At 46.8% G+C, this 24,405-nt stretch overlaps 1 protein-coding gene across 8 annotated transcripts in view; it reads left to right on the top strand.

Moving 5' to 3' along the window:
* Positions 1-3,271: 3,271 nt before the first annotated feature.
* The window catches only part of DPY19L3 (dpy-19 like C-mannosyltransferase 3), a 69,658-nt gene continuing 48,524 nt past the window's right edge, over positions 3,272-24,405 (top strand). Inside the window, exons 1-3 of one of the 8 annotated variants that reach the window (XM_035712149.2) lie at positions 3,272-3,448; positions 4,796-4,937; positions 7,946-8,079. In XM_035712149.2, the coding sequence (XP_035568042.1) occupies positions 4,835-4,937; positions 7,946-8,079 (237 nt within the window). In that variant the 5' untranslated portion in view covers positions 3,272-3,448; positions 4,796-4,834. Of the gene's footprint in view, positions 3,449-4,209; positions 4,458-4,795; positions 4,938-7,944; positions 8,080-24,405 lie in introns of those variants that run through there. The other 7 variants (XM_035712162.2, XM_049096051.1, XM_025425253.3 and 4 more) reach the window with 7 other exon arrangements.

Below are 24,405 nucleotides of genomic sequence, written 5' to 3'. Positions count from 1 at the left end.
AATCCCCCACCGGGGTGACCGGGAAGGGCTCCCAGGACCAAGTCATTCCGGGTTGGGACGAGCCAGGTGGGCGGTGTGCGCAGGGAGGACCCACCCCGGCGGCCAGATCGTTCCTTGACCAAAGTCCCCTAGACAGGGCTGGCCCACCCGCCGGCCGGGGGCTTCCTGGGGTGCCCGCGCCCAGGTGAAGCTCAGGCCCTGCCCTCCGAGGCTTCCGCTCTAGGTCCCAGGGCAAGGCCACGGCCCCGAGGCCGCGAGGGAGCGAGCCCCGCCCTGCCCCGCCACCAGGGGGCGCCCCGGGACGCAATCTCGGCGGAGCTCACACCGTGGTCAGCAAACACCGTCCAGCACGTGGTCAGCAAACACCGTCCAGCACGTGCCTGCGGGCACCGGCCCCGGGGGGAGGAGGGGGGGCGGCCGTCGGGGAGGGGGGTGTGAAGCTGGGGGCGGCTGAGCCTGGGGGGGTAAGGTGGGGGGCCGAGACCAGGTGCGGGGATGGAGGTGGAGGGGGCCGGGACGGGGGCGGGAGAGAAGTGGGGGGGCCGGGACCAGGTGGGGGGACGGAGGTGGAGGGGGCCGGGATGGGGGGCGGGAGAGAAGTGGGGGGCCGGGACCAGGTGGGGGGCCGGAGGTGGAGGGGGGCGGAGATGGGGGGGCGGGAGAGAAGTGGGGGGGCCGGGACCAGGTGGGGGGACGGAGGTGGAGGGGGCCGGGATGGGGGGCGGGAGAGAAGTGGGGGGCCGGGACCAGGTGGGGGGCCGGAGGTGGAGGGGGCCGGGATGGGGGGCGAGAGAGAAGTGGGGGGGGCCGGGACCAGGTGGGGGGACGGAGGTGGAGGGGGCCGGGATGGGGGCGGGAGAGAAGTGGAGGGGCCGGGACCAGGTGGGGGGCCGGAGGTGGAGGGGGGCGGAGATGGGGGGCGGGAGAGAAGTGGGGGGGCCGGGACCAGGTGGGGGGACGGAGGTGGAGGGGGCCGGGATGGGGGCGGGAGAGAAGTGGAGGGGCCGGGACCAGGTGGGGGGCCGGAGGTGGAGGGGGGGCGGAGATGGGGGGCGGGAGAGAAGTGGGGGGGCCGGGACCAGGTGGGGGGACGGAGGTGGAGGGGGCCGGGATGGGGGCGGGAGAGAAGTGGGGGGCCGGGACCAGGTGGGGGGCCGGAGGTGGAGGGGGGCGGAGATGGGGGGCGGGAGAGAAGTGGGGGGGCCGGGACCAGGTGGGGGGCCGGAGGTGGAGGGGGCCGGGATGGGGGGCGGGAGAGAAGTGGGGGGGCCGGGACCAGGTGGGGGGACGGAGGTGGAGGGGGCCGGGATGGGGGGCGGGAGAGAAGTGGGGGGCCGGGACCAGGTGGGGGGCCGGAGGTGGAGGGGGCCGGGATGGGGGGCGAGAGAGAAGTGGGGGGGCCGGGACCAGGTGGGGGGACGGAGGTGGAGGGGGCCGGGATGGGGGCGGGAGAGAAGTGGAGGGGCCGGGACCAGGTGGGGGGCCGGAGGTGGAGGGGGGCGGAGATGGGGGGCGGGAGAGAAGTGGGGGGGCCGGGACCAGGTGGGGGGACGGAGGTGGAGGGGGCCGGGATGGGGGCGGGAGAGAAGTGGGGGGCCGGGACCAGGTGGGGGGCCGGAGGTGGAGGGGGGCGGAGATGGGGGGCGGGAGAGAAGTGGGGGGGCCGGGACCAGGTGGGGGGCCGGAGGTGGAGGGGGCCGGGATGGGGGGCGGGAGAGAAGTGGGGGGGCCGGGACCAGGTGGGGGGACGGAGGTGGAGGGGGCCGGGATGGGGGGCGGGAGAGAAGTGGGGGGCCGGGACCAGGTGGGGGGCCGGAGGTGGAGGGGGCCGGGATGGGGGGCGAGAGAGAAGTGGGGGGGCCGGGACCAGGTGGGGGGACGGAGGTGGAGGGGGCCGGGATGGGGGCGGGAGAGAAGTGGAGGGGCCGGGACCAGGTGGGGGGCCGGAGGTGGAGGGGGGCGGAGATGGGGGGCGGGAGAGAAGTGGGGGGGCCGGGACCAGGTGGGGGGACGGAGGTGGAGGGGGCCGGGATGGGGGCGGGAGAGAAGTGGAGGGGCCGGGACCAGGTGGGGGGCCGGAGGTGGAGGGGGGCGGAGATGGGGGGCGGGAGAGAAGTGGGGGGGCCGGGACCAGGTGGGGGGACGGAGGTGGAGGGGGCCGGGATGGGGGCGGGAGAGAAGTGGGGGGCCGGGACCAGGTGGGGGGCCGGAGGTGGAGGGGGGCGGAGATGGGGGGCGGGAGAGAAGTGGGGGGGCCGGGACCAGGTGGGGGGACGGAGGTGGAGGGGGCCGGGATGGGGGGCGGGAGAGAAGTGGGGGGCCGGGACCAGGTGGGGGGACGGAGGTGGAGGGGGCCGGGATGGGGGCGGGAGAGAAGTGGGGGGCCGGGACCAGGTGGGGGGCCGGAGGTGGAGGGGGGCGGAGATGGGGGGCGGGAGAGAAGTGGGGGGGCCGGGACCAGGTGGGGGGACGGAGGTGGAGGGGGCCGGGATGGGGGGCGGGAGAGAAGTGGGGGGCCGGGACCAGGTGGGGGGCCGGAGGTGGAGGGGGGCGGAGATGGGGGCGGGAGAGAAGTGGGGGGGCCGGGACCAGGTGGGGGGCCGGAGGTGGAGGGGGCCGGGATGGGGGCGGGAGAGAAGTGGGGGGGCCGGGACCCGGGGGTGAAGGTTGGGGGACAGAGATGGGGAGGGGGCGGAGGAAGGTGGAGAGGGGCCGAGACCGGAGGTGGGAGGGGGGCCGAGACAAGGGGGGGAGGGGGCATGACCCGGGGTGGGGGAGGGGCCCCGGCGGCGCGGGGGGTCGTGACCCCGGGGGGGAGGGGGACGCGGGGGGGCGTGACCCCGGGGGAGGGGGAGGGGGAGGCGGAGGGGGCGGGGGCGGGGCGAAGCCCGAGCGTCCCCGCGGCGTCCGTCCGCCCGCCGGGCCCTCAGCGCGCCCGCCTCCAGCAGCTCGGGCGGGGGTGGGTCCCGAGCCGCCCCCGTCGGAGCCGCCCCCTGGGCCTGGGCCTGGGGCGGGCGCGTGCGCGGCGGGCGGCGGCCTGGAGGCTCCGAGTCGGCACCGCGCGGGCCGGGGGCCGAGCGCCCAGGGGCCGCCGGGGCGGGCCGCGGGGGCGGGGGCGGGGGCGGGGCCGGCGCGGCGAGCGGAAGTGCGCCGCTTCCTTCCGGCCGGCGCCGCACGAGACGGGGCGGGGCTCCGCGGGAGGGGGCGGGGTCTCGCGCTGACGGACGGCTCCCCGGGCCTATGGGCGCGGCCCTGGCGGCCCGGCCTCCCCGGCGCGCCCCTTCCTCGGGGCCGCGGACGCCCCCCGGCCGCCCAGTTGTCGGGTGCGGCGCCAAGCTCCGCCGCTGCCCGGTGGCCGCCGCCTGCTCCCCCGCGGCCCTCGGCGCCCCGCGTCGGGCCGGCCTCCCTCCCCGCCCGGAGCCGCGCGCCAGGACGGCCGAGGCCGCAGGTCTGTGCTGCGGGGGCATCGGCCGCGAGGACCGGGCCGGGGCGGGAGGGGGGGGTGGACCCGGGCACCGCGCGGGCGGGGGGGCGGGGGCAAGTCCGCGAGGTCGCGCGGCGGCTCCGGGGCGGCGGGGGCGGCGGGAAGCCGAGCAGGTGCGCGCCCGGGGCGGGGGGGGGGGGCAGCGGCGCCCTCCGGCCCCCGGACGTTGGGGCGACGCCCCCCATCTGAGGGCGAAACTTGGGTTTGCAGTCGCGGCGGTGGCCGCCGAGCGGGTTTGTGCCGCCCTCGGGCCCTAACTTGCCGAGAGTTTGCAGCCCCTCCGCGAGCTCCCGCCCGGGGTCGAGGTCGTGCGGGGCCGAGCGCGCCCTGCCTTGCACCCCTCGCTGCTCCAGGGTCTCGCATTTTCATGGCTCGCACTCAGCTGTGTTTTTGCATCTCACTTTTTTTTTCTTTTCCTTTTTTCCACCCTTTGCATGAATGAATGAACGAATACATCGTATCGTGTCGGTTGGTTGGTTGGTTCTTTTCCTAAAGCAAGTTGTTTCCGTTTGGGAATTCATAAGCTGCCCCCCCCCCCTCCCCAAACCACGGTGCCCGGAGACTGGTCGTATTTAATAGTAATTAGGGAAACGCTGTTCGTTATGCAGAGGAGCGAAGCAAGATGTTCCGGGGGACTGCAGCCAGCTTACTCACCGCCACCGCTCCCTCGCCTCCCACTCGCCGCTTCCAAACCAGGCGCCTGCACCCTGCCTTCACTCCCACTTTTGCTCCCTGGGATAGCAGCTGCCCTGATTGGCACACCCCCGCTGCCATCACACACTGGGGCGTGTGCATTGTTTTTAAAGAACATCGGTATTAAAATGCAAGCACCTGAGGCAAAACAAGTCTTTTCCACTCCTTCAAAGTCAGGCCGTCCACGGATTTACTACTGAGCTCCTCTCTCCCCGTGCTAGGAAACTGTGCACCGTGACCTAAAGCTGCATGATCCATCGATTATGGGGTCAGATGCATGGTAACTAACTGCAGGGGCTCAGGAAGGAGAAACATCAGTAGCTGGCACGGCCAAAGACAGGAGGGCTTCTCGGAAGAAGGTCACCACCACCACCACCGGCTTGTCTGGGATGCCCATCCCTATTCTTAACTCTTGATAGTGTGTATTAAGTAAATACGTGTGTTGCATCTTGACGGTAACTTTGGAGGCCGGTTAAGATTCGATGGGGAAGCGGGAGCACATGCTAAGCCCAGGGAGGGACAAGGCATCGTGTCACCTAAGCACAAATGAGCACAGGGTATGTTGGGGAGACGGGACTGGCATATGGACACACAGCTTCATTTTTCTGTCGTTTGCAGGAGTGGTTGGAAGAACAATGCGTGTAAGTCTCTGACACCATGATATCCATCAGGCAAAGAAAAGGGGTGAAAACCACAGAAGTTTCTGAGGATTATGCGGCCCGAGAAGCCAATGTGAAGTTGGAAAATAAATTGCCATCTGGTAGGTGATTCAAATTAAAAGCAGCACTTTGGATTGCTTTTATTTCTGCATATTAAAATATCACTCTCCAATAGAGTAAGAATTTGATGAGACCTAACGCTCGTCGAAACTTGTTCTAATGCCCTGATGTTTGGTTCAACAATTGATCTGATGGCAATTTGAGAATACTGTCTTTATAGTTATGATCAGAATAAAAGAGGAAAGTGCTCCGATTAGAAGAACCCCTTGTTTCTCAGCTGTCTGTTCTGTAGGTTCCGGTTTTGCCAATCTTTGACTTTCTAGAATAATGCTTCCCCCCCCCCCCCCCCCCCCCCCCGCAGTTCAGGTTTTAGTCTGTTTCTAGTTTTTCTGGTTTGTATATGCCGTTCACTCTAGACAGCCTTACCTTGGGAGACTTTCTCATTTCATTAAGGTATCGAAAAATGAATCAAACTTTTTTTATCCCTTTTTTGAATTCCTGACATTTTCTCCTTTGGGGAGGGAGAATGATCAGAATTTGGTAAGTTGCTTATATAAGGCTGAAGATTCTTGGAAAGCTGTACATCAAATGATTTTAATTACCAACTTCCTGGCTCCAGAGTCGCTTTCTGAACTAAGCATGGTCAAGGTTTTTTAAGATAAGCATGAAAAATTCCGTGTCTATCAACCATTTTTGATTGATAGAATTTACATTAATGGCCGCTATGTTAATTCTTATCAGCTCGAACTAGTAATATGGGAGAACAGTTTATTTTACTTTTATTTTATTTTTTTAAAGATTTTGTTTATTCATGAGAGACACAGAGAGAGAGGCAGAGACACAGGCAGAGGGAGAAGCAGGCTCCTCAGGGAGCCAGATGCAGGACTCGATCCCGGGACCCCAGGATCACACCCTGAGCCAAATGCAGACGTTCAACCACGGAGCCACCCAGGTGTCTCTGGGAGAACAGATTTATAAAATAAAATTAATCTGTATTGAGAGGTCATGCCATCCAGCTCCACTTTTAGCAGTTTGGGACGGGAGAGAGTACTTTCTGAAGACTTAAACAATGTAACTTCAAATTTGTTTTTTTTTTCGATTAAAACATAATTTTGAGGATTCTTCATTTTACTGAAGTAGTATTATGTCTGGAAAAAAAAAAAAAAACACCCTGAAAAGTAAAGAAAAGAAAAGAAAAAAAAAATGTTCCCACAAACCACCCTGAGACTGCCACTCCTGAAACTTGATCTTGCATCTAAATGTCTCTGCCCGGGTATAACTGGAAGCATTCATGTGTGGTTTTACAAAATTGAGATCCTAACTGTTTTGTAACTTGCTACATTCCTCTTGTTACGTAATGAACATACAGTAAGTCAGTCAATGTGTTTTAAAATTGTTACCAATGTAGTCATTGTGTGATGATAGCCTAATTTATTTACCCAATTCCTTGCTGAATATTTAGACGGTTTTTAACCCTTTACCTATATTAACAGAACTATGATAAAAATCCTTGTGGCCCGATGTTTAAAACTTTATTTCTTTTATTATGCCTAGATTTAGAATTATTGGTCAAGTGGTATGCTCATTTTGGTAGCTTTTTACTACTTCCATGTTGCATTCCAGAGAGTTTCCAAATTATTCTTCCACCATCAGTGTTTGAAAAATAATCCTATTTTGTACCCTTATTTAAAACAGTATTAGCATTTTTAAGCCATTAAATTGGCCAACATCTAAAAAGTTATAGTTCATTGTTTTGATTCACATTTCTATTTATTTATTTATTTATTTATTTATTTATTTATTTATTTATTTATTAATTATAGTCACAGAGAGAGACAGAGAGACAGAGACACAGGCAGAAGGAGAAGCAGGCTCCATGCACCGGGAGCCCGACATGGGATTCGATCCCGGGTCTCCAGGATCGCGCCCTGGGCCAAAGGCAGGCGCCAAACCGCTGCGCCACCCAGGGATCCCTCTTTTTCTTTTTTTTAAAGATTTTATTTATTTATTCATGATAGAGAGAGAGAGAGGCAGAAACACAGGCAGAGGGAGAAGCAGGCCCCATGCCGGGAGCCTGATGCGGGACTCGATCCCGGGACTCCAGGATCACGCCCTGGGCCAAAGGCAGGCGCTGAACCGCTGAGCCACTCAGGGATCCCCCACGCATTTCTTTTTTTGAGAGAGAGAGAAAGAGAGAGAGCAAGCGGGGAAGGAGGGGGAGAGGAAGAGAGAAAATCCCAAGCAAGCTCACTGGCCAGCACAGGGCCCAATGCAGGGCTCAGTCTCATATCCCTGAGATTATAACCTGAGCCAGAGAAATCAAAAGTCAGATGTTCAACCAACTGAGCCACTCAGGCACCCCGATTTGCATTTCTTTAATACCAATGAACGTGAATATTTTTGTCTATTAAGTTTATTGGCCATTTTTTTCTTTTGTGTATTGCCTACTCGTGTGTTAAATCTGTTTCCAACTGAAATATTCATTTTTTTAATCCTGAAAGTGTTCACTCTATATTAAGGATATTAAACTTTCTTATATGCGCTATAAATAATTTTTCCTAGCTTATGTGTCCTTTAACTTGAGTTGTGATGGATTTTTCTCCCGTGTGTTTTTGAATTTTAAGTAGTCAAGCTTTTTGGTAGCTTTTAGTGAATACACCACAAATTATATGTCAACCATCGAAAAGACTTTCTATATCCTAGACATGCAACCCATTTACTCTTCCATTTAATGAACTCAATAGGTACAGTTATTAAACTATGCCAAACACAGACCCTAGATATTAAGATGAATAAGATAATGTACTTTTTCTCGGAAAGCTCATGCTCTCTGGCAAACTGGACAAGTGAACAATTAGGTAAAAACTGTAATAAAGTATGAAAGCAAGTCTCCAGAATCACAGAAAAGAGTCCCTACTTGTCTACTTGGACTAGGGGAAGCTTCAGCAGTGACAGGCAGCAGGAACTTAGCATACCTGATAATCTGAAGTAGAACTAGTAAATTCCACATTCTCTACTGACTTAGCTATTTGTTTTATTTTTCTAAAAGGTTGTGCGAGTAGAAGGTTATGGAAACTTCTGTCATTTACAGTTGGTGGAACCGTTGCCCTTTGCATTGGACTTCTAACATCGGTCTACTTGGCTACTTTACATGAAAACGATTTATGGTTTTCTAATATTAAGGTATGGGGTTCCTATGACCGTTGTGTGATTTGCTCATCAGTATCTCCAGTAGTTAACCATATAGATGAATGACCAAGATAATGCAGTTTTGCCATATAAAGAATCTAATGTCTTAAAAGGTTTGGACATAGCATAAAAAGACTTTTTTAGTTTAAAATAACATTAGTAATCAGTGAATTTATTTTCATTTTCGTTAACTTGCTCCAGTTATGCGGCAATTACCCTAAACTAGTATTTTTCAACTTATACATTGTGAAATTGATGCAGTAAATCATGAGTAACAATTTTGTTACTTAAAATAAGATGCCAGAGATTATCATCACATACACTAGGGTTGAGAATTATTTGTGTAACAATATATGTATGTATGTGCAAACTGGGTCACAGTATGATATTTTTTTTCTGTTGGGTACAGTAAAAAAAAAAAAAGAAACCAAAATCCAGTGCTCTAAACCATGGAGTCTTAATCTGTCTCCATAGATGACCTCAGTGTGTCATACCTTTCTAATCGTATATGCAGTGGTGAGAGGGTGGGGAAGCCACTATTTTTCTGAGGAAAGGAGCCATAATTTTCATCACGTCAGGAGGGTCCGTGACTTTTTTTTTGGGGGGGGGGGGGTTCGTGACTTCTTTTTTTTTTTTTATTCATAGAGAGAGAGAGAGGCAGAGACACAGGCAGAGGGAAAAGCAGGCTCCATGCAGAGAGCCTGACATGGGACTTGATCCTGGGTCTCCAGGATCAAGCCCTGAGCTGCAGGCAGCGCTAAACCGCTGCGCCACCAGGGCTGCCCTTTTTGGGGTTTGTGACTTCTTAACCACCAATTTCCTTATTCCCTTTTCTCTCTTAAACATTTCTAGGTATCTTTTAACTTGCTGTTGTTTTCAGGACAAGCATATCACTTATGCAGGGAAACTTAACACATCACTGCTGTTTTTCATCTAAATATATTTAGTTTTGATCCAAAATGTCATAATCTTTTATTTTATTTACTATGGTTTCTAACGATTAGATGCTGATAAATGTAAAAGTCACTTTCAGAGGTCAGATATTTATCATCTATGTGAACATTCAAAAAAAAGTCTGTACAGAATCTAAAACAGTCCTCAAAGAGCTTTCCAAAATTTTTTGAGCTTTGGTTCCATTATTGGATTGAATCTCCAAGGGAGATTACTTTGAATGACAAATTTAATTTAGAGGAATAACTTCTAATATGCTTATTTTAAAAACCTGTCATATTACTCTATAGGTATAGTATGTATGTGTGCATATACCTTCATACAAATTATCATGGTAAAAGGATAATTCTTATTCTTCAGGGACAATGGGTAGTTTTCCTTGTCAAGAAAAATTTTATCTTTTTTCTTGAAAGTGGAGTGCTTATAAACAGATTTCCTTGCACTAAAAAGTATTACTTTTTCTACCCACATAAGTATTTTGACTAGAGACTGAAATACCCCCCTGTGGATATTTAGCTGAAATTAAATACTAGTAACTGTGTAGTAAGGAGAAGATGGTGAAAGAGATCACAGAACTTAATTTCAAATAGTAATTTTAGCTCCTTAAAGTTTTTAAGTGGCCTTGCTAGTAACCTTAAATAAATACACCCCATCATCAAGAAACCTGAGTGCCCTTGATTTTTCTCTTAAATCTTGCCAGGTTACAGTAGGCATTATACTTTTACCGAGTATTTATCGAGCTCCTTTTCTGTGGCAGTGTTACCATGGGGAACGTGGAAAGAGTAACAAAGACTAATGCATCTGCCAGCAGATTTTCCGGAATCATACATTAATTCCGTAAATACATACTGAGCACTGGTAGCATGCCAGCGGGTACTGTGCTCAGTCATAGCAATAGAGCCGACTAAAACCAGGCCCCTGCCTTCAGGGAGTTTACACTCTTGAGGGTACAGGCAAGTAGGCAGACAATGACAGCCCATCCAACGTCAGTACCGTCGGGGTAGGATAGGATATGGTGGGAGCACAGAACAGGGGTAGCCCAACCCAACTTTGGAAGATCAGGGAAGGTTTTCTAGAGGAAGTACTGGTTAAGGAGACCTGAAGGATGAGAAGGGTTAACCAGACAAATTGGGGAAGAAAGGTGAATGTCCCAGGGAAGGGATGTGCACAGAAACTTTGAGAGGCAAGAGCATTGAGAGCGTTCAAGGTGTTGGAAGTAGTTCAGTCTGGCTAGAGAGGAGATGAGGAAAGAATCTACTGGGATGGTAAACAGAGAGGCCAGGTCATGAAGGAACAAGTGTCCTCATCTTATTGTTTTATAAAGGTGGCTCTGGCTACAGTGTGGAGAGTGGATTTGAGGAGGAATAGCACTAAAGTGAGAGGAAACCACCAAGAAAATCTAATCTCAGTGGATTCAGTAATATCTGAATGTCAGCAAATGCATGTCTCCTGTGTGCCAGACACAAATCTAGGCCTGGAGAATACAGCCTTTGAATACCATATGGAACTTCATTCTGATGAGGAGGGAGAAAACAGACTAACAAAAAATAAGTACTACTTTGGAAACCGGTCAGGGTATAGTTATCAGGAGGATACTTACAATCGGGTGGGAAAGCAGACCATTTTAAAGATAAGACCTATGTCAACACTTAAATCCTGGGAAGCAACCAGTTAAGCTAAGGTCTGTGGAAGACCTCTTAAGCAGAGGGAACCAGTCCAAAGGCCCTTACGTAGGACAAAACCTGTCAACCTGAGTATCAGAGAGAAGGCACATGGGGCCAGACTTTTATGAGCAAAGAGGAGAATGGAACCAGAGAAGAAAAGACCAGGTGTTGGAAAGAAATGAACAGAGGCAAAGCTTATTAGAAGATAGACCTGGAAAGATACAGGGATTCCTCATTTGTGTGGATGGTGATTGAGAAGGAAGAGTCCTCAGCTTTCTTTCCATTAGCAGCTGAATGGATGGGCCCATATGCCATTCACTGTGATAATGAGCTCTGTGGGAGGAACAGATCTGGAGAGCAACAGATCTGACACCTCCTACCCAGAGGTAAGCGGGACTTGACAGGTTAAGGGCACCGTGTGCCACAAAACGGCTTCACTTTAGACACAAGTTACAAGTGTAAGGGGGTCCTCAGGCTACCCTCGCTTCTGACCACCACAAATTTTGGGACACCCGCTATCTCCTCAGGGTCAGTAATTCGCTAGCATGCTTCACAGAACTCAGGAAGGCCTTACCCTTAGGATTGCCAGTTTTCTTCTGACAAAAGGATATAAACCAGAACCAGCCAAAGGCAGAGACTCATTGGGAGTCCGGGAGGGTCCCAGACTCAGGCTTTCCACGATCCTTTCCCTGTGGAGTTAGGACACATCGTCCTCTTGGCACATTGATATGTGACAATGTGTTGAGTATGCCAACCAACAAAGCTCACCCGAGCTCTGGTGTCCAGGGTTTTTACTGGAGTTTACGTAGGTATGATTGATCGAATCACTGGCCACAACTTTGAGTTCACTCTCCAGTCCCCCTTTCCTCCCCGGAGGTTGGGCCAATATCAGCTGGCTCCAAGCCCCAGCTCTCTAATCACATGGCTAGTCTTTCTGGCTTCGTCAGCCCCCACCCTGAGTCATCTCCTTAAAACAGACTGTCAGATGTGGTCCTGATGAACCCACCGTGAACAACAAAGACACTATTCTCACTTGGGAAATTCGAGGATATACTGGCTACCTCCCAGGAACTGGTGACAGAGGCCAGCCAAATTCTTTACTGGGGACAGCGAGACAGCAAATGATACATCCTTGTTTGGATACGTTATGAGTCACTTTTGAAACAGTCCAAGAAGAGAGATGGAGTAAAGGGAGCTGGATTCATGGATCTGGAGGCAGGAGTTCCATCTGTGTTGGAAATGGACATTTTCATATTACCAGCTTGTAGATGTGTGGGCAAGAATGTTTGAGGAGTGTGCAGAGTGAGAAAGAGACCCTAGGCTAGTTTCTGTCTGTGCCTCAGATACCATCTGGGAGAAGCTATAAAACAGGAACATCCTCGAATCTAACAGGTTTCTTTCCACCAACACCCCCGTCCCCTGAAACGTACAATCGAGCTCAATCTTACTGCGGTTTTTTTTCTCTTTATTCAAGCAGTAGCTTGTAGCACAGATCTTTTTTTTTCCCCCCTCTGTATCACAAGAGGAATCCTCAGATGTTTCAGCCATTTCTCAAACTTGATGATACCTCTGCATAGGCATTTGGTTTATTTTTCATCTTGGATTATGTAAACCCAGTGCTATCCAATGGAACTCTCTGCCATGAAGGAAATGATCTACTTCTGCACTGTTCAGTACCATAGCCACTAGCTAGATGTAGCTGTTATAAATACTTGAGATGTGGCTATATTGCAACTGAGGAACTAAATTTTATATTTTATTTAATTTTAAAATGTGTATACATTTTCTTTGAATAAACCAATGAAAATTCCAGCCCTTAGTGATCAAAGACATTGGGGAAAGCTCATTTTCAGAATTTATACACCTTTAGAAATTTACTCCTATAATTTGTACCATTTTCATTTTGGGCGATTATGGGAATGTTTGGGAAGTGTAACCCTGTTTTCCTTTTGTACTTGTGGGTTATACTTAACCAGAATTACTAGGCTGTTTTTTATGAAGATAACTTTAATCTTCTCCAGATACTTTGAATTAGTTGTAACTATTCAGAAAGTAAAAACATTGCTTCTGAAATAGATAAATCACACATTGAGTTCATGCCTTTAGAATGATATTTTTTTTTTTTTTTTTTTTTAGAATGATATTTTTAATGTTAGTTGCTAATCATAACAGTGTTAGTATTTGAATGTGGGAAACTCTGGACCAAAGAGCAACTTGACGTTGAAGTAGATGTTGGTTTTAAGTGGTCATAGAAAATGTGTATATACTGTCCTGTCTTAGCATATTGTTTAGTTTTAGTTTTTTATTTAAATTCCAGTTAACATACGGGGCACTATTAGTTTCAGGTGTACAATTTAGTGATTCCTCACTTCCATACATCACCAAGTGCTCATCACAATAAGTGCCCTCCTTGGTCCCCACTCACCTACTTCACCCATCCCCACCACCACCTCCCCTCTGATAATCATCAGTTTGTTCTCTATAGTTAAGAGTCGGTTTCTTGGTTTCCCTCTCTTTTTCCTCCTACGATCATTTGTTTTGTTTCTTAAATTCCACTTATGACTAAAATCATATGATATTTGACTTCTTCTGACTTATTTCACTTATTATTATATTCTCTAGCTCTATCCATGTCACTGCAAATGGCAAGATTTTGGTTTTTTTATGGCTGAGTAATATTCCATTGGATATACACACCACATCTTCTGTATCCATTCATCAGTCTCTGGATGTTTGGGCTGTTTCCATAATTTGGCTATGTAGCTAGTGCTGCTATAAACATCAGGGTGCATGTATCCCTTTGAATGAGTGTTTTTGTGTTCTGTGGGTAAATACCTAGTAGTGTAATTGCTGGATAGCAGGGTAGTGCTATTAACTCTTTTGAGGAACCTCCATACTGTTTTCCAGAGTGGCTGCACCAGTTTGCTTTCTCATCAACAGTGTAAGAGGGTTCCCCTTTCTCCTGATGGAATGTCTTCTGTGTGCTTAGCAATGTTGTAGGTGCATTCTAAACATATTTTATCTGGCTGTCTCCAAAACCCCAAAATTTTTTTAAATTTTTTTTTAATTTTTATTTATTTATGATAGTCACACACAGAGAGAGAGAGAAAGGCAGAGACATAGGCAGAGGGAGAAGCAGGCTCCATGCACCAGGAGCCTGACATGGGATTCAATCCCGGGTCTCCAGGATCATGCCCTGGGTCAAAGGCAGGCACCAAACCGCTGCGCCACCCAGGGATCCCCAAAACCCCAACATTTAAACTCTGAATTGTCCTTTAAATGCAACCTGCTTTTTTGCTGCCCTTTGTTATAAACAAAACACAGTAAAAGGATTCAAAGCCAATGCTCTTACTTGCCGTGCTACCCTTATGGTGCCCGGTGCATCATCAGTGCTGAGTAACAGTGGTCTGTTTGGAGTCACGTTAACTTCTACAGGTGCGCGAGGCGGTATAGGCAGGGGAGAAGGGAGACAGAGACAACGGCTGCTGTGAAAGATCTGGGCTAGAACTAGAGCAGAGGGATGCAGCTTTGGGAGCTTGCCTTCAGGGAGAGGATATAGTTAGTACTGGCAAGTAGGGAGCCAGTCAGTGCATTTTTAGTGATTTGTGTTTAGTAGATGCAAGAGTAAAAAATATATATAGCATGATTCTTTTTATTTTCTGAACACGTGTTTTGTTACTGCACAAACTATACCGTGACAACAACAAAAAACTTTAAATAAAAAACATTACTCAGTATTCATTTACCCTTAACAAAAACCAGTTTTCATTTTTCTTCTCCATTCTTCATCCTGTATGTGTATATATTTTACTTTATTTATGACTCATGACCCTGAATCAGGACCTGAGCTGAAATGAGAATCGGATGCTTAATGGATTGATTGAGCCACTCACTCACACTTAATATACTTTTTTATAATCACATGTATTTGATGTTGCATCATATGCTTTTCCCATATATAGTTACATATTTATATAAACTTTCACAATTTTATGTAAATGATTATGTTTATATAATTTATATACTTAGTTATTTCACTATTGCTATGCTCCCCAGTTTTGAGTAGATGTTCCTAATTGTGTGGTTAAACTGTTCAAATTACTCATTACTTCCTGTTTCGAAGTGGCAGTGTAGAGATGTCAGTTCCTTCATTTTTTTTAGAATTACCTCAAAGCAATTAAGGAAAACGAAAAACAGGTAGTCATTTTCCATCCTTGATGAAACTAAGAAAGGTCTATGGTCTGGAACCACAGTATATGAGGGAGGGCCGCCAAACCCACTAAAAGTCAAAGGAGTATGGAAAGGTACCACAAGAGGAGTCTTAGGGCTGCAGAGTTTTAGAGGAAGTCACCAGAGTCTACTTCTCTAAGGTTGCTGGCATACCCTGAGGGGTGAGACTGAGGTCCCCAAGGGACCAAATGTGTGCAGTAATAACGGAAGCTTTCCTGGAGACATGCTAGTATGAAAGAGAAGTCAGCTAGGGAGGCTGAAGGGAGTAATCACAGAGACAAGCCATTTTTGTAAAAGTGGCATTTAAGAAGACCGGGATAAAGGGAGAAAACTTGTGTATTGAACAACTCTGAGGCTGCGGATCTTGGTTGCCTAAGATGAGGAAAAGACTAAAGAGCTCAGTCTTGCAAACCACGCTGTATCACAAGAATTCTTGCTGGCCTGACTGGTTGCCCTGGCCTCTCGCCCACATAAACTTCCTTCAATTAGCTGGTTTGGTAAGAACTCACATTCAGAAATGGCTCACAATCAGGAAGGAACCAGCACAGGATCTGTACAACGGAACTGCGAGAAAAAAAAGGGAGAGGAAAACAAGAACAAATAACAGATGAAGAATAGTCACCAGAAACCACTTATTGCAGAGACATGAAGATTATGACCAAACATGTCATGTTAAAAAACAAACATAATAAGCATTTGCCACCATAGGAGATGAATTCAAAGCAGGAGTGTAAGAAGGTGTACGTATACCATCTTCAAGGACACACAGGAAGGTAACGAAGGAAATGAAACAGGCATTGGCAGAACTTAGACAATAAATAGAATGAAAAGATACGACATAACAGAAATCATGACAGTGTCGGAAGCAACACGCAGAAGATTAGAATCTGCAGAAGGCACAGAATGAGAAATATTGGACTGATAAAAGTAAACAAAATGAAATTAGTACAGTTAAAATAGTCGAGAGAAACTGACAGCTGATGAAGACAACAGCAAACATGCATAATTTGCCCCAAAAGAAGAGAACCAAAACAAAGAAACCAGGGAAAATCATGTTCAAAGATATAATTCAAGAAAACTCCCTGCAATGGAGCCTGCTTCCCCCTCTGCCTGTGTCTCTGCCTCTCTCTCTGTGTGTGTCTCTCATGAATGAATAAATAAAATCTTTAAAAAAAAGAAAAAAGAAAGATGACTTGAATCTGAACAGGGCACAGTGGGCTCCAGGAAAACTTGGCCTATACTTCATTAGCTGGGTATAGTTCTGAAATTGCTGGGCATCAACAGTAAGAAACCCCTGGACATCCAAACAGAAGATCTTACTATGAGAGAATCAGTCTGGCATCCAACTTTTCCATGGTAACATTTAATGCTTAAAGACCTGGAATGATGCCTGCGGAAGACTCACATAAGAGAATGTGGTTTATGTATTTTACTCCAGTCATTCCATCATGTATAAAAAGCACCATACAAATTGTTTTGATTCTGAGAAATACATATTTTTTAAGAACACCTGAAGAGATTCGTAGAGGGAAAACTTCATCCAGCTGAAAAAGAAAAGGCAAAACAGTGGCAGAAAGACTATCCATGAGGTGCAAACATATTTAACTGTAGAACTAGCACCAAATAGTTACAGAACAAAGTATATATGATGTAAACATTGTAGTAACACCTAGCAATGTTATTACTATGAAGTAGTAACAGAATAACAGTGTAATAAGTTAGAGAGGAAAGAAAAGAAGGCAGAAGATGGTGGAGGAACCTATTTATTTTTATAGATAGAAGCCAAGTTTCATTTCAGACTGAAGTCAAGGGGCACCTGGGTGGCTTGGACAGTTAAACATCTAATCTCAGCTCAGGTCTTGATCTCAGAGTTATGAGTTCCAGCCCCACCTGGGACTCCATGCTGGGTGTGGAGCCTACTTAAAAGTCAATCAATCAAATACTCAAGAAACAAATATATAGTGTATATAAAAGAAAATTCCAAAAAAAATTATCAAGTTCAAATTGGGTAAGGGAGAACTATAAATTTCATGAGATCGTCATTATTTTAGAAACTCAGTAGATACTCTCCAAAGAAGTAGAGAATTAAATTATCCTTCAAAGTTATAAAAGTAACTCGTAGAACAAAAAACATAAACCTTCCAAATTAAAGGACACACACACAGACCATATACTAAAGGATTTGTTCTAAAAAGTGACAAAAAATATGATACAAAATGTATTAACACAAATATGTCAAAATATTTTTGTGTAATTAAGTGTCTGTTTTACTCGATAAAAACTCTATCACAAAGAAAAATGCAAATCACATACTATATTCATAAGGTACTTCTAGAACAAAGTTCCTTAGAAGGACTTTAGACCAGAGGTGGATAAGGACTTGCTGAAGTATTTCCCTAAAAGGGGGGGGGGGGGGGGGTTGGGGAGTCTCAGAAAGTGTTAAATGAAGCAAAGAAGGACAATTTTTCAGCGATAAACATGCTGACCACAGGACTACCCATGTGTCAGATAACTTGCCAATATTTATAAAGCAAAAGCCACAGGAAATAAAAGAAGAAGCAGAAACATATTAATACTGGGTTTTAATTCTTTCTAAAAAAAAGCAAATGATCAAAAATATAAATATAGAACCTAAGAAAAATAATGAATAAGAGATCTAATCTATAAATATCTAAAGACAGAATGTTCTTTTCAAATATCCATAGAAAATTAACTAAAACATTGATATATTAAAACATTGGGAAAATCTCAGATCCAGAAATACAGACTGTATCCAAAAATACAGTATTTCTTTATCACAACTTGGCTTGATCCTGACTTTGGAGATAATGGTCATAGACTTACATTATACTTTTAATTTATTCATTCATTTAAATAAAAACTAAAGATAACTTTAAAAAAAGGTCACTTTCTATAAATCTAAAAATATTTCATAACTTTTTGGTCACGGGAAATTAAAACTGAATTTATCGAAATTATAAATGAAATCTAGAAAATTATGAAAACCATATTTCAGGACTAGGAAATACAACTTAGGGATCCCTGGGTGGCGCAGCGGTTTAGCGTCTGCCTTTGGCCCAGGGCGCGATCCTGGACACTCAGGATCGAATCCCACATCAGGCTCCTGGTGCATGGAGCCTGCTTCTCCCTCTGCCTCTCTCTCTCTCTCTCTCTCTCTCTCTCTCTGCGTGTGTGTGACTATCATAAATAAAAAAAAAAAAAATTAAAAAAAAAAAGGAAATACAACTTAGAGCAATATTCAGAAGAATTTGTAGTCTTAACTGTTACATTAGGAAATATGAATGAATAAACGAATTCCACTTACAAAGTTGGAAAGTAAAAATCTAGGGGCAGAAAGAAGGATAAAAGGTAAAAGGAGACATTGATCAACCAGAAAGCAGGAAAATAATTAATAAATGAATGGTTATTTGGGGAGTGAAAAATAGGGGTAACGATGAGGTAGGAAATACAAATAACCAAAATAAAAAGTAACAGAGAGATACAGAGATCATGAAATGTCCTAGGAGAGAAATAACTACAGAGACCATATAATAGGAAAGAGCCACACAAGTCTATTTTGTTTGATTCAGTGCAAGTTGGATAAAGGGATGAAACATGATTTTCTAGAATATAAATTATCAGAAGTGGCCCCAGAAAATATAATTATTTTTGCAGATGTTTTAGAGAAAACTTGCTGAAGAGCTATCCATCCTACACCCCCTTAAGAGCAGACCCCATTGATTTTATGGAGGAATTTTACCAAACTCTTAGCCAAAATATTCCAGTTCTAATTCAGCCATTCTAGAACACCAAAAAGAAAACTTCCAAATTATTTTTATAATCAGGTATAACATACCAAAACTAAGGATCAGAATGTAACTACAGTCAATTTTCCTTAATTCTCAGCAGTTCTATTCTACAAGCCACTGAGAACACTGAATTAGAGAATACTGAACCATTACTCCTGGGGTAGTACGGTTGTGTGTGTGTGTGTGTGTATCACATAGATCTTAAATTCTAAAAACTCTTCCTGGTAGTTTCTATTTTCTTTGTTTTACAAAATGAGGTTCAGGATTGTTAAGTGCCTTGCCTAAGACTACGCCACTAAGAGGCATCAGAGTTGAATTCAGACCCCATCCATCTGGTCCCAGAGCTGGGGCTTCTCTCGGTGTGTTGCACTGCCCCTTACTGTAGTCCCCTTCTGATCATTTCTGTGTGAGTGCTGGAACAAGAGGCAGAGCACAGCTGGGAACTGTGCACATTAGGGACGGAAATTTTCGCTGCTCCGCACATGGCCGCAAAAGCACAGCAAGTATTAATTTTGTCAATTTTGTTGTTACAAATTTTAGCTAGTAAGCAGATTTGCAAACCAGAAATCTGAATAATGAGAATCAATTGCATATAATCTAGATAATATATAAAAAAAAAACAAAGCTCAGAGACTAATCCCACATACATATATATTGAACCAAAAATTCTAGTTAATACTAATAAAGAGAATCTAGTTGCATATCAAAAGTATAATGTACCATGAAAAAGTCATTTTTATGCCAGGAAACTAAAGGAAGTTGTTGGGAAATCTAGTGATATACTTGTTTGCTATGTCAGTACTTCAGAAGATGCAAAAAAAGGTATTTGAAAAAAACTCTCACATCATTTCCTTGTAACATATGTAACTTAAAATTAAGAATAGACCAGATAAGCCCATTACATCACTGGAATAAAAGACAAAAACCATGTAATTATCTCAGAAGACACAGAAAAAGCAGTTGGCAGGGGGATCCCTGGGTGGCTCGGTGGTTTGGCGCCTGCCTTCGGCCCAGGGTGTGATCCTGGAGTCACAGGATCGAGTCCCACGTCAGGCTCCCTGCGTGGAGCCTGCTTCTCCCTCTGCCTTTCTCTCTGTATCTCTCATGAGTAAATAAAATCTTTAAAAAAAAAAAACAACAAAAAACAGTTGGCCGAATTCAGCAACTCTTCACAATAAAAAGCACTCAACAGACTAGTAGAAGTAGAGAACTTGAGCCTCCTAAAGGGCATCTGTCCCGAATCCCACAGCTAACATCATATTTAATGGTGATAAATTGAAAGCTTTCCCCCTCAGATTAGGAACAAGACAAGGATGTCTGTTCTAGCCACTTCTATTCAACATTCTACTAGAGGTCCTAGTCAGGGTAATTAGGCAAGAAAATGAAACAGAAGGCTCCAAATTGGCGAGGAAGAAGTAAAACTGTCTCTGGATAACATGATCTTCTATATAGAATCCACTAAAAAAAACTATTAGAACTAATAAATGGGTTTGTCAAGACTTCAGGATACAAGATCAATATACAAAAACTAATTACTATATTTGTATATAGTAGCAACGAGCAAACCAAAAATGAAATTAAAATAGAGTCATTTATGGTAGCAACAAAAGCATAGGATACTTTGAGCAAAAGAAGTCAAAACTTAAACCATGTTCATGAATTAGAAGACAGTATTAAGATGGCAAGTTGGTGTTCAGATTCAGCGTGATCCCTCTCAAAATCCCAGGGATGTTTTTGCAGAAATTGACAAGCTGACCTTAAAATTAATATGGAAACTGAAAGGACCCAGAATAGCCAACGCAGTTTTGAAAAAGAACAAAGTTGGAAGACTCACACTTCCTGATTTCAAAACTCACTATAAGGATACAGTAATCAAGACAGTGAGTACTGGCATGAGGATAGATGAAGTAGAATTGAGAGTCCAGAAATAAACCCTTACATTTATGTTCAGTTGATTTTTCAACAAAGATACCAAGACAAATGAAGAAAGAATAGTCTGCAACAAAGGATCTGGGGATAACTGGATATTCATGAGCAAAAGAAGGAAATTGGATCCTTTTCTCATGTATACACACACAGATTAACTCAAAGTGGATCAGAGACCTAAATGTAACTGAAGCTTCTAGAAGAAAACATGAATAAATCATTATGGCTTTGGGTTAGGCTAAGCTATCCTAGATACAACACCAAAAGCACAAATGATTAAAGAAAAATAGTTAAATTGGACTTCCTCAAAAAGAAAGTTTTGCGCTCTGAAGCATACAATCAAGAAAATGAAAAGACATCACTTAGAATGGGAGAAAATATTTATAAATCATATGCCATGTAAGGGATTTGAATCTAGAATCTACAAAGAACCATAACTCAATAATAATAAACAGCTTAATTTTTTTTTTAATGAACAAAGGACTTGGATAGATATTTTTCCAGAGATGAACTACAGATGGGCAAAAAGCCTATGAAAAGATGCTCAGCATCTTTAGCCTGTCAGGGAAATTCTAATCAAAACCACGATGAAATAACACTTCACATCCACTGGCAAGGCTGTAATAAAAAGAAATGTAATAACAAGTGTTGACAAGGGTGTGGAGAAATTGGAACCCTTCTACACTGCTGATGGGAATGTAGAATGGTGCAAACACTTTGGGGAATGGTCTAGCAGGCCCTCAGACAGCGAAACATGGTTATCGTATGATCTTAGCAATTCTACTCCTAAGGAAATACGCAAGGAAAATGAGAAAACACCCACACAAAAACTTGCACATGAATATTCATAACAGCTTTTTTCATAATAGCCAAAAAGGGGAAACAACCCTAATGTCAAATAATGGCTGAATGGATGAGTAAAATGTGGCATATTCATAGAATGGACTATTATTTGGCAGTTTTGCAGAGAATTAATGATACGTGCTACGTTAGAGGAGCCTTGAAAACATGCTAAGGGAAAGAAACAGGTACAAAGGACCACGTATTGTATCATTTCATTAATACGAAACGCCTGCGATAGTCAATCTAAAGAGATAGAAAGTAGATTAGTGATTGCCCAGGGCTAGAAAGCATGAGGGATTTCCAGGGTGACAACTCAGAGGTGTGGTGTTCCTTTTTAGGGGGAGTAGTCTAAAATTGATTCTAGTGATGCACGCATAACTTTCTGAATATAGTAAAAGCCAATGACGTATACTTTAAATGGGTGAATTGTATAGTATGTGAATTCTGTCTCAGTAAAACTTAAAAAAAAAATAGATACATCCTTTTCTTAAATATAGCATGCATACATTTCAGACCAAATGCTAAGACCTTACCCATTAGGGAAACACTAGAACAGTGCTATCTAGTAGAACTTTCTATGAGGATGAAAAGTTCGTCGTGCTATATTCATGCTCTAGCCATTAGCTAAATGTGTTCAGGAACTGAGAAACTACGTTTTTCATTTTAAGTAAGTCGTTGGCATCATGGCATTAGAAGCATATCCCAAACCAAAGCTGCCTGTTAGCGCTGTTTAACATGGCTTTGGAGGTACCGGCAACGTAAACATGAGAAGTAAAAAGAACAATTGGAAAGGAGGAGGTCACATTATTTGCAGATCACGTCGTTACATACCTGGAAACCGTAAGAATAATCTGATAAAAATTATTACAAGTAGTAGGAAAACTCAGAAAGTAGCAGAGACTGAATCCAAAATTAAATACACAGACCCCTAAATATTTTATTTTTAAAATGTGTCAAAGTGAAACTAATAGGGAAGGAAGACCTCAAATGTGCTTTTTAAAAAGTGCTCCCTGGCAGTCCCAGTCCACTTCCTTTGTCTGTTTACCCCCCAGCTCTCCCGGGGTGATTAACCCTTTCTTCCCTCTTTCCTCCCCGCCAGACCGTCCCCAGTGTTGAATGCCAGCTGTGCGTTGCTTCCCTGTTTCACTGTAGAGGGGAACCTTTCCCTGCTTCCCTGTTTCACTGTAGAGGGGAACCCGCTGCCCTCCTAGGTCCTCTGGTGGGGTCCTGTTCGTTGAGCTGACAAAAGACAGATTAAGAGAGAAGTAGACAAATGTAATACTAGTTCTACGTGACACTAGAACCTTCAGAAGGAAATGGAGACCTGCAGAAATGGTTAAACCCGCGCATTTTTATACTAGATTTGACCAAGCTTAGGAAGACATGGATAATATAATAGGACCAAAAGGTATGAGCTGGGGGTGGTCCAGCGGGGCGAGCTTAGCAAGGCCTGTTTGTTCAGACTCCTGTCCTGCCTCTCCATCCCCGGAGATAAGGATGGTTTTTTCCTCCTGGTGTGGGGAGTACAGCTTTCACAAGAGTCTTAGGACCTGCTTCAGGGGAGAGGTCAGAGGGTCCTTCCTGCACCTGCCACTTCTCGAATCCCTTCAGCTTCAAACATCCCCAATGCCAACGTGCCATATTAGGAGGTAGCGGCTCCTGAGTCCTGTCGAAGGAGGAGGGGAAGCAAGCTGAAGAGACCTTCCTCGTGCACCCACCCCCCGTCTGCGTGGACGTGTGCCGACTTGGCCCCCGTGGGTGTGGACCCTCTCCCCTGCCTTCTCCCAAATTACATCACTCCAGCAGTTGGGTCTGTATTGCCTTCTCCCGTGGCAGGTGTGGGGGGGGGGGCTGTTGGAGCCCCACTCTCCCTTTCAGCCACTGTCCCGTTGTTCTCCCCTTCCCATGCAGATGCCTAGAGTTTGTGGGCCGGGAGCCTCTGTCCGCCCTTCCCGCGCCCTGTCTTGAGCCCACCCCGGTCAGGCTTCGGCACAAAGTTCTGGCTAATGTCACGATGCCCTCCAGGTTGCTGGATTTAGTGGTCCTTGCCCGGTCCTCGTCTTCCTCGGGCTCCGCGGCTTTCCCAGCCCCCGGGACACGTGTTCTGGATTCACTCCTACCTCCGCAGCTGATTCTTTGGCTCCTTTGCAGGCTCCTCCTCAGCCTTCTGACTTCTCGTTGGCAGAGGACCCAGGACTTGGCTCTGTTCTTCTGTCTGCGTTGAGAGCAATCTTTAAATACCGTCTCTGTGCTGATGGCACCCAGATGTCTCTCCCCTGCCCGGCCGCTCCCCTGAACTCCAGACTTGCATACCCGCCGCCTCCTCGGCCGCCTGAGTTCGGGTGGCCGGTGGGCACTTCGGACTTAACACCCCCCACCCCAGGCACCTGACCGGCCGGCCCTGCCCTCTGGTGCTCCTCCGTGTGGCTCCATCTCTGTGACTTGCACTTCATCCTCCAGTGGCTCGGGGTTTCTGCCCTCGCACTGTCCTGGTCCCCAAGGCCCACCTTATAACCTCAGGTCACGGTATCTAGAACGTGATGGCCTCTCACATCCTTAGTCCCCACCTGGCTTATTGCGGCAGCTCCCTCCTGCTTCGGATACTTCACAGCTCGCCTCTGCGTGTCTGAAGCCACACTCTGACCTCCCCTCTCCACTCCTGCACACACACCTAGCTCAGAGTACAAGCCTGCAGTCCTTGTCACCTGCCAGCGCCCGGTGTCTGAGCCCACGTCACCTCTCAGACTACCCAGCGCTCGGGCGCCCTGACCCTCCTTGCTCCCTCCAGCTCGGACCACACTGCCTTCCTCGTGGTTCTCCAGGGTGTATGTTGGCTGCCCTGTCTGGTGAGCAGGCTCTTCTGCAGGTGGCTCACTGCCTCGCCTCCTCAGATCTCT

This window comes from Canis lupus, chromosome 1 (assembly GCF_003254725.2).
Source record: "Canis lupus dingo isolate Sandy chromosome 1, ASM325472v2, whole genome shotgun sequence".
NCBI lineage: Eukaryota > Metazoa > Chordata > Mammalia > Carnivora > Canidae > Canis > Canis lupus.
Note: the sequence above shows the minus strand (reverse complement) of the source record. Positions and strands in the feature narration are given on the sequence as shown.